At 59.1% G+C, this 10603-nt stretch overlaps 1 protein-coding gene across 1 annotated transcript in view; it reads right to left on the bottom strand.

The window, feature by feature from the left end:
• Positions 1-350: 350 nt before the first annotated feature.
• Positions 351-10603, bottom strand: part of TECTA (tectorin alpha) — a 28238-nt gene continuing 17985 nt past the window's right edge. The window contains exons 11-23 of the mRNA XM_059829667.1: positions 9822-10383; positions 8240-8439; positions 6303-6686; positions 5338-5624; positions 4972-5252; positions 4668-4778; positions 4121-4323; positions 3236-3399; positions 2832-3080; positions 2106-2268; positions 1718-1805; positions 946-1062; positions 351-451 (exon numbers count right to left, since the gene is read on the bottom strand). Of these exons, the coding sequence (XP_059685650.1) occupies positions 351-451; positions 946-1062; positions 1718-1805; positions 2106-2268; positions 2832-3080; positions 3236-3399; positions 4121-4323; positions 4668-4778; positions 4972-5252; positions 5338-5624; positions 6303-6686; positions 8240-8439; positions 9822-10383 (2910 nt within the window). The remainder of the gene's footprint in view (positions 452-945; positions 1063-1717; positions 1806-2105; positions 2269-2831; positions 3081-3235; positions 3400-4120; positions 4324-4667; positions 4779-4971; positions 5253-5337; positions 5625-6302; positions 6687-8239; positions 8440-9821; positions 10384-10603) is intronic.

The raw sequence follows: 10603 nt of genomic DNA, 5'->3' as shown, positions 1-10603 counted from the left end.
GGGGTGCGGGCCACCTACAGCGCATGCTACAAGGGAAAGCTTGGGATAAAGCTGCAAAAAAAACCCCCCCAAAGTCCCACATCAATGCCAGAAACCTGCAAAAACCACCCCCCCAAGTCCCGCATCGATGCTGGCAAACATCCAGCTCGGCCTTGCTGTCGCGGCGCCTGCCACATGCCACCTTCATGTCCAGGTCCACATGCAATCTCTCTCCAGCTCAAGTCCCTCTCTTGCCTCCACGCAGCAGGATGGGTCGGTGGCAGCCTAGCCACTGTGGGGGTGCTGTCTCCTACCCTACAAAGACTCAGGCTGACGTGAGAACAGTACTTGGCTGGGCAGTGGAGCTGCGCCTACGAGGTCAGGTCCCGCGGAGCTGTGCATAGCCACAGCCACAGCTGGGCCACCACCAGAAGGGTCGCTCGGGCACGGTGCTCCCCTGAAGAGCTGGAGGCTGCCAACACAACAACAAGACCCATGTGAGCTGGGGCCCCAGCACTCATGCAACAGGTGCCGCCCTCTCACCCGACACCCTGGGTGCCTCATGAACTGCGCCGGTCCCGCACCCTCCTGAGTGCCCCATCTTGTTGCTAGGACCCCTTCCCACAAGCCCCTTATTTGGCCTCCAGACTATACCATCGCCTCTACTCTACCCTGCTGCTGCCCCACACCATGCTATACACCATCACCACTCTTGCAACTGACTGCCTGCCAGCTCTTCAAAGCCTGCCATCATTGGCCTCACAGCCCTCAGACACCACACCAGCAGGCACCTCCATCCCTCGGGAGCAGCGTACATCCGGCTCCCTGCCCTCCACCTCCCTCCTATGTGTGACATGCCACACGTTCCAGCCACCTTCCCCGTGCTGCTTACCCCCACGGCCCCTCGGCTCAGGCACGGAAGCCCCCCCCTGTGCTCGCCCCGACTGTGCCGCCCCCGGTACTTGCCCCTGCAGCTCTTGCCGTCCCGTTGCAGCGTCCCTGTCACGCAGCTGCACAGGGGTCCATCTGCCTGGCTCGTGCAGATCTGCTCGCAGCCTCCGTTGTCCTCGCACCAGTCTGATCCTGGGCACAAAGAGCAAAGGAGGACACCTGAGTGATGCTCCCAAACCCACACTCCCTGATACAACAACGAGGCCCACAGGAGCACACCCATCACCTGCCAGGCACGCCCTCATGTCACACACAGCATGGGGATGATGCTAGGACCCAGCTAGGCTCCTGTCAACCCCCATGACCCCAAAGCAGCACCTAGTCTGATCCTCACAACCCTCCAGGGGCCTTTCGGGAAGACAAAGAGGAGCACCCACAACAGGGAGCCATGTGGCCAAAAACAGAGCACCCCGTGCCACGCTGGGCTCCTGCCAGCCCCCCTGCCATCACGCCATCTCCTGTGCAACTGCCCATGGACCCCTAGGAACACATGTCCCCAAGCGAGGCAGACCCCCGATGAGGCCTGCACCCGTGCCCATCTGACTGGCACCCACACAACTTCCGCCCTCACCTCCCGGCAGCAAAAACCCTCTGAAAGCCCTCTTGCACTTGTCCCGATTCCTGCTCAAAGGAACAGCCTCTCCTCACAGGACACACGCATGCACACTCCCTCGCCCCAGTGCCCCAGGATCCTGCTGCCCCCCTGCACTGCCCCGGGCACGCCACCGGGCTCAACCCGGATGGCAGACAAACCCCCGCAGCCTTCCTTGGGGTCACACACACTTACGCTTCCTCCTAATAGGCCCAACTGAGATGATCTGCTCCTTGGGCTCCTTGGCGAATGCGCTGGCCATCCTTGTGTGTTGAGGGCAGTTCTGTGCGGGCATAAAAGCCTCCGTCACTCTCAGCCCCTGCCCGGGCCCCCTCCGCGCCCCTCCAGCCAGCCCGGCTCCTGAAGGGACCCTGTGACCAGGCTCAAAGAGCATGGGTCCCGAGGCAACCTGCCCGTGGTGGGGCTCTCCTCACAGCACCTAGAGGGACACGTGATCCTCCCAGCCTCGCCCCCAGGGCTACGTATCCAGCCGCCTCTCTGACGCTGGGTCAGCTGGGCTCGCCGCGCTCTGCCGGAGCCCTGCAAAGCGAGTGACCCATCCCTCGGCACTTGCCCCACTTACTATTTTGCAGGAGTATTTCTCCGAATCGCAGAGTGAGACGGCGCAGTGGAGGTGAACTTCGTCATAATCCCCAATGAACTTGAAGACAGTGACGTGGAAGCGACACGTCAATGATACCCCATTCTCCTCTATGCCAATGGTGTTGTCCTTCATGTTTTGGCACCTGTGCAAAGCACCGACGCTTGCCTTGGCCCTCCCGTGACTGGGACCCTCCCCTTGAGAGGGTCCCTTGACAGATGCCTCTCGCCCCTGTCCCTGCAAGGCCCCTCGGCCCCAGTCCCGTAGTGATGCACTTAGATCCCGCTGTGCCCGCCTCCTCTGGATGAGGGCATCGCACTCTGCCTGTGTAGCATGACCTCTCTCTGGCATGTCCTTCTTTGTTGTACTCCCGCTTCCCAAGGTGCCTCTGCCATGATCCACAACCCCCCGTCTCCTACAGACACCCTGACTCCCGCAGCATTGATGACGTGAGGAAGGTCATTTCTTTCTGTAGCTGGGACTCTGTTGCACGCGGGGACTCCGGCTACCTCTATGTTAAGTGAACTAACTCCTGCACTAACAGCATGAGCTGCCCTGTTCCCTGCCCTTTCCAGACCTTGGTCAACCGTCTCACTGACTGAAAGGTCCCCCGCTCCAGCTGACGACACCACCCCTTCAAGCACCCTCCCCGACGGACACGATGAAAACAACAAGGCATGCTAGGCTGCCTGGCCCGCGGTTGCTCACCCTCCCTCGATGATGAAGTAGCGCAGCTTGTCGTTGCTGTCCCGTGAGGGGGTGGCATAGCACTTGTTCAGCATCAGGATCAAGTGGTTGGAATCAGCGCCGACAACAAAGACCCCCACGTAGAGCACGTCCCGGGTGGTGAGCACCACCTCGCCCTGCCGGTAGGGGTGCTTGTAGGACGAGTTCTTGTACAGGGCCATCTTGGTCGTGAAGCTCCCTTCCTGCGTTGGCACCGTCAGGTTAATCACGCTAACGATGACAAAAAAATACCGGCTCGGATGGAGGAAAGGCTACGAATCCCCAACTCGGTGTCTCGCTTCAAGACCCTTGCCACCTCGCCCTCCGCCTGCACGATCCCATGCCCGTGTGATGGGAGGGGCCGCGCGGCTCACCCCGGTTCCTACCTGAGCATCGGCCGCACAACTGAATCCAGGGAGATCTTGATGTCCAGCTCATAGGCACAGGAAAACTCCACATTGATGGTCCGGTCCCGGGTGATGATGTTGCCCGTGTTGTTCGCACTCTCAATCCACACCGTGTTCTTGTACACTATATGCGTGCTGTTCGACTGCAGAAGGAACACAGGGCGTTACTCGAGACTGGCCATCTCTGCTCCCCTGCTCCTAATGAACATCTAAGCCCCTAAATAAGCTGCACAACGCCAAGGGCCCTGCTACCCCTCCACTGCCTCTGGCCAGAAAGGGTACGGTATGGCGGGGCTAGGAACTGCTGGGCAGCATCCTTACTCTACAAGACCTGCCTCTGTTTTCCCCAACCCCCCACCCCATGAAAGCGCCTCCTGAACATCACTCACACTGATGTGTGCCCCCACCACAACGTCGAGCTGGGCTGCCACAGAAAAAGACTGCTTGGCTGGCACGAAGCCGCGCTGCCTCGATCCCCCCATACCAACAAGTTCCTCACATACGTAATGGCTCAGAATACGCAGACTGCTCTCCTCAGCCTCCCAACTACTTCTCTGTCTCCTCCTGCATCCTCCAGACTGGAACACCAGTCAGCAAGTCAATGGCGACCCCACACCAAGGGACTGTGCATTCTACAAAGCCTGCCCGGCAACCTACTGCCCACGTGCGAGCTGCCCAGATCGACGGTCAGAGCTACGTGCGCATCCCAGGCTCCTACCAACTCTCGGGTCCCTTTTGCTCCATCAAGCCGCCTCCCAAAGGCACGCTCCCCCCGCCTCCTCCGCCCTCAAGTTTGCATGCATGAGAAGACACCAAAGATGAACAGCCCGGCCTCCACTCCCAGCCCCACATGCCCTGGCTCACCTGCACCATGTTGCCACAGTTGCCCTTGGTGTTGTTGATCTGGAAGGAGATGAAGTCCTCCCCTTCGATGCCAGGGCAGTGGCGGTCATTGACCCGCACACCCTCACGCTCGAAGCCCAGCTGGAACAGCTTGCACTTCGAGATGGACACCTCCATTTGGGCGGCTTTGCAGGTCACCTCTGCGTCAATGATGTCATGGGTGGCTAGAGGAGAAGACAAGACAGCTTCAGATCACCACAAATGGTATCGCAGGCCCAGGCTGCCGGCATGCTTGGCCCTCCTCCCCACTGCCAGGAACGGGCTGGGGATCATCTCCTGCGGCACGCCTTGCCCGTCCGACATCCCTGCTGCTCCCGAGCCAGAAATGCCCATAACGTGCGCTCCCAAAAACCTGCTCCCATCCTGAACTGCACATGGTCGCGAAACTCCATCTCGGCAGAGGTCCCAGCTCTTGACACCTCCCTTCCCAAAGCCCCAGCGGTCCGATGGCCTAACGCGTGCCCACGCCGCTCGGTGCTGACCCTGCAGCCCACACCAGAGGACTCACTGTTCCCATAGGGCGGGGGCTCGATGCAGCCGCACAGCTCCCCGCCGTTGTCCAGCTCGCAGCTGCGGTTGGGGCAGTCGGCACCCACGCAGGGATCTTCCACCACTCCTGCTAAACAGCACAAGACGGAGCGCAAACACAATCTTTATCCTCAGACCGCAGGGCGTGCGTCTCAGACCGCCGCGGGCATCTCAGACTGCCATGGGCCACCCCCACCCCACCAGCCCCTCTTCCCCTCTTCTGCTGGTTGTGGTCCCAGCGGGACATGGCTCCCCTCAACCTGGATGGCCCCCGGCTCTCTTACAGCAATTCTCCTTCTCAATCCACTCGGTGCCCAGGATGCCAAAGGTGCGGCAGGCCTCGCCGTAGGCAGCCAGCGAGCCGCAGAGCTGGACCTTCTTGTGGTTGTAGCAGCCATCCAGAAAGCAGGACTCATAAAAGGGTAGGGGGTCCAGGAGGCCGTAGCAGGGCTGGAAGAAGCCTTTCATGTCAGTCAGCTTCAGGCAGTAGCTGTCGCTTTGCAGCTCCTGGATCTGGACGTTGTCGCAGGAGGCGGCGTACTGTGAGTACTGCAGCTCGTTGCAGCTGTGGGCACCGGACACGTTGCGGGGGCTCCCAGAGCGGCTGGCCCCGCTCCCACCCGGCAGGGAAGGGCCGTACGACTGCTTACCTCTTCTGCATGCCGTTGGTCTTCCAGCTCTGTGCCAACACCACGCTGCTGACTGCCAGCTTCCCCCGCAGCGTTGCGTAGTCATCTGTCTGGTCACCGTTGAAGTTGCCGCAGAGGCCACACACCTTGTTCTGCAGTCGCTCCCCAATGGTGATTTTGATGATGTTGAAGCCATTGTAGCGGATCTGGATGTCAGGGCTGGAGTCGATGACGAGGAAGCCCTCCTGGCTGAAAATCTTTGTGGAAAGCCCCGTGACAAAGGGGATGTTCACGTGGCTGCCGTTCACCTGGCGTAGGAAGAGACACAAGGCTGACGTCCCTCCCATTCCCTTCGCGTACGGATGTGAGTGTGAGCCGCCTGCAAAGGGCTCTGCGACTGCCTCCCAATATCCCAGCCATGAAAACACACCACCTTGTCTTTGGCAGGGGCCAGCATATCCTCCTCCTCCTTACAGCCCAATGGATCACTCTGAGGGCACCACCTCTCTTAAATGCCCACACAAGGCTGCGCCGCAAAGGGAACCCTACTCACATGCAGAGGGTCTAGCTTCGGACTCATCACTCACCAGGAAAAGCCACAGACGGTGCCCTTCAGACACCGAGTGACACTGCAGCGATAGCCAGTCCTCTGTACCCTTCCACTCAAAATGACAGCTTCACCCACACCACTGAGAAGTGGACAGGTATGCACCTACAAACTCCCAGGCTGCTGACGGCCTTGCCTCCTGCCAGCGTTTTTGTCCCAGCTGGCATGCCTCCGCAAAGCCCAACAGGTGACAGCCACACCCCTCACCCATAGAGCTGCCCCGACCAGGATGCAAAGCCACCAACAGAGCAGTCCAGGGCTCTCGCGAAGACCGTCGTGTGGCCCCGCACGCCATCCTCCTCCACTCGGAAGCTGGTCCCCCATCGCCCAGCCCGCGGCCCCTCTCCAGAGGGGGCAGATGCCCCTGACGAGACCTTACCTTGACGGTATTCCTGTCACTGATGAGGATCTGCTCCTCGTTGATGTAGAAGTACACAGGGGAGATGATGGTGAGGTTGGGTGAGGACCACTTGTCAAAGTTGATGATGAGCTGGAAGGAGAAGTCGGGCAGCTTCTGGCAGATGGTGGAGAGGACGAAGGCGCAGTTGGCAGGGAAGCGGAGGAAGGCCCCGTCGAAGGTGCGGAAGACACCGCCACCCGCCGCAAGGCAGAAGGAGCTCCTGGTGCTGAAGCAGCCACGGATGCCGTTGCGCAGGGCACACTCCTCGTCTGACTTGCAGTGCCGTGGGTCGCACTGAATGAGGTTGCGCCTGAAGCAGCGGCACCGGCGGGTGCAGTCCCCATTCCAGAAGAGCTGCTTGGGCTAAAAGAAGGACCCGTCACTGACCAGGAGGGCCAGGGACCCCTGCCCTACCCGCTGCGGATGCTTAGGCCAAGGTTTACGCCCTTCTGCCACACGGCAAGTGAGAGCGGGCAATGAGGACAGAGGAAAAGGCGCAATGTACACATTGGCAGCTTACACCTACCTTGCAACACCTCTCCTACCCACAGGCATGAGGCAACTGCACACTTCTACTGCCATCGCAATCTCCTTTGCCTCTCATACACACACAAAAAACACGGCGCGATAAATACCTCCTTGATCCCTTTCTTGTTGCCCTGCTGGCTGCCAACCCATCCGCTCGGGTCCCCATACAACAGTACCATGATCCTGGCTTGTCATGGGTGTGGGGCTTGGCAAAGACACCTTATGCAGAACAGTTTCACTGACACAAAATACAACCAACTATAATATGAGCAATGCCACCAGCACAACACCCTGCTGAATCAAACTCCCAAGTAACATTCAATAGCTACAAATAAGTAAATTCCATGTGAAACAGTAAACCCAGCTCGTGTAGAATACCTAGAACAACATGGTCATACAGTACTGGGCTTTGGCACTCATCAAAGCCAGCCTTCCCAGTCACCACCCTTTCTTCCCCCTCTCTGACAGTCCCCTCCCATCCCTGCCTGACACCCGAGTCACACTCACCCAATAACCAGGTGATAATTTTGTCAGACAAAAAGACTCGCTACACAGTGTACCATGGGAGGATGTCCCTCTCTTCTCTAGCCCTGGTACCCCCTAGAGCCGGGAGAGCCCCGTGCTGCTGCCACATCATCCCTACCCTCATCGACAACCACAGTTTCCATCACCAGTGTGGTACCGGGCTCTTGCCTTGTGGAGTCTTACCGACTCCACCTTTCCACCCCTCTAGGAGCTATAACTGGGGCCCTTGGATTGAGGCTTCCTTGCTCTATGCCAGCCTTCCTCAAACCAGAATTCCAAAAGAGCAGCCGTGCAAGACTTGAGCTGGAAACGAGACTGGCATGCGAGAGGTGCCCCTGACGTGTAAGCCACTTAACCTGAGTGTATGCCAGTAGTCAGATCAGAGCTGGACCCTGGCCCCGACACAGGGACTCCTCCAGCAGGAGCAATGGTAATATGCTCTGCAGCTCAGAGGAGGACTGGGGAGACCGCAGGACAGCAAACATCCCACGGGCCATTGCAGAGGCTTTGCTATGGAGCCTGCTTCTCCTCTCTCCACCTCCTCTTGATGCACATCTGCCCACTCTGTCCCTTGTTCCCCATCCTCTCTTGCTTGCTGCAAAAACACCAGACTTCAGAGCAATCCCCAAGCACAGCCATGGACCGGCGGACACACATGATGTTGATGAAGAAGAGGACCTGTCCCTCCAGGCCCTGCGGAGCACTCTCTCTGACTGAGGCTATGACCCTGGCAAACGGACCCAGCGAGACACCCGGTACCGGCCCGGCCTGACCGCCATCCCTGCTCAGGGCATGAGACGCTGCCCGGGAATATCAGAAAGAGGGTGGGAACAAGCCCTGAGAGATGAACGTGAACGGCGTACCTCATAGTATTTGCCATCGGAGTAGCAGCCGCAGTTGTGGGGAAGGATGCAGCTCTTGCCGTTGAGGACGTACCCAGGGTCACACTGGCATCCCTCCACACAGTAGTGGCTGCAGTCACTCTTCAGCCGGATGGCAGCGCATCGGGGCTGGCACAGGGACACACAGCTCTCATAGTGGCTGTTGGGGGGACAGCTGACGGCTGCGACGTTACCAGAGGACAAAACGGATACAGATTAGCTCCCCAGACGAAAGCAACCTGGCGGCCAGCCACACGTGGGGCTGTAATCCCCACCACTGGTGTCCCTGGGCAGCTAACTCCCCTGCCAAGGTGGTTAACACTGACCACGTTGCCCAAAGAGGGACCCAGAGCTCCCAGCCACGCAACTGAAGGGAAAAGGCAGCTTTCATCCCTCTGTCCAATGCCGCTTGCCAGCTGCCTAGTACAAGCTGAGCAACACTTCTCCGTTACTCACCACTTTGTCTTTGAGCTCCTGCATGCCGGTTTCCTGAGCGCCCTTTCTCCCTGATGTCCTGCAAACAAGCTTACTCGCTGACACCAGATTAACAACTCGCTCTGGGAGGGATGCCCGTGCTGGCCCTGGGGCCTTTCAGGCAGTGTACGGAGCCTCTGCGCTCTCCACGTGGGGACACATTTCAGGGGACGTGCTTTTGCTGCTCCATCAGAGCGTGAAGCCTGTGAGGGCCACTGCTCGTGCCTGGGCAGGCCACCTCCCCGAGCCCTGCCGGCTCACCAGGGACCATTTTGGACCCAGCGTGTGGGGTGCCAGTCGGTGGCCTCACTGTCCCTGCCCCCTGAGAGTGGTGCCTTCTGAGCCGTGAGTTTGCTCATTAGAAGGAAGAACGACATAAATTTAATTTTCAGTCTTGTTAGCGGAGACAATTACTTCCCGAATGATTTGCCAGATAGATCGGCTGCCAGAGAGGCTCGTGGCCCCCATCCTCAGGAGTCTAATTGAACATCACATCATAATCTTATTGACAAAAGCATGCAGCTTCATTAGAACAAACACGTACTCCTGGCTTTGAAGCTGACTAATACAATTCCTGCTTAACAATGGAGGGATGGCTGATACCTTCTGAACTTGAGGCTTCCCCCTTTCCATCCCCGTTCCCGCTACACCGCACACAGTTCGTAACAACTCCAAGAGAACATAGTGCCCCAGACCCGATCCCACACCCCTGCCCCACCCAACAAGCACAGGAGGGACCGGCTGCCAGGCTGTCGGCCTCCCCCTCCCGGGTCCGCACACAGGTCAGTCTGGTGCGCTCGGTGGTGACTACGTGCACACCTACTGCGCTGCTTTAGCTCACTGCTCCGTCGGCTGCCCCCTTAACTGGCAGGGAAGGAGGGGATCCCCCAGGGCCATCTCCGGGTGCCAACTGTGGGGACCTGGGACACGTCCGGGTCGATGGCCCGGAGATAACAGGCATCTGCTGGTGCTCCACATGCTGCTCTGCTACCTCTCTATGGGGTGAGCTCCAGCGAGTGCTATGGCTACAGTGGACAGCCCCGGGAAGCACTTCTAGAGAAGAAGGGCCCAGAGGCAGGGTGGCACTTACAGCACGAGGTGAAGTTCCTCCAGCCGGTAATGGCAATACCCTGTGTTTGGCACGTGCTGGCGTAATTCTGCAGCCAGCTGCAGGCTGTTTGCATGGCTCCCCCATCAACACAGGTGTCGAAGAGGCAGTTCTTGTAGAAGAAGCCAGGGCTGATCTTGCTGTGGCACTTGGCGAAGACACCGCTTTGGCTCGGGATGAGGCTGCAGAGCTGCTGGGGTTTCCAGAAGCCTTCCACCTTCCCGCAGGCGGGGCAGCGGTCGCCACAGCCCACACGGCAGAAGGCATCCTGCTTCGCCCAGCTCTGGATGAAGTCAGTGACGCTGGCTGCCGGTGCACCACCCGCGGCCACCAGGTCGTCCTCGGGGTTGCCGTTGTAGCGGCCACAGAGGCCGTAGGTCAGGTTCTGGAAGCTGCGCGGGATCGTGATGGAGAGGAAGGTCTTCCAGTCGTACACCACCTTCAGCCCAAAGTCGGTTTCAACCACGATGTGAAAGCCAAAGGCAAAGATGTTTACTTTGCCCTGGCCCAGCTTCAGGGGCAGGTAGAGACGCTCATCATTGATCTACGGGGAAGGAAACGAGGTGCACCATGAGCAGGAATGATGACTGGAGCTGCCGTGGGAGGACACGAATGAGGGTGGCTTGGTGCTCCTGGAGCAAGGCCCCTGCCAGCCTTGTCTCTACATCCAAAACAAGGCAGCCAAAATGGAAGCCCTCTCTGAAAGCTGCACCTGGTGCCACCCTAGGGACCAGCCCGAGCATATGCCCTTCCCAACCCCCAGA

This window comes from Gavia stellata, chromosome 26 (genome assembly GCF_030936135.1).
Source record: "Gavia stellata isolate bGavSte3 chromosome 26, bGavSte3.hap2, whole genome shotgun sequence".
Taxonomy (NCBI): Eukaryota; Metazoa; Chordata; class Aves; order Gaviiformes; family Gaviidae; genus Gavia; species Gavia stellata.
This window is presented reverse-complemented; position numbering and strand designations above follow the sequence as displayed.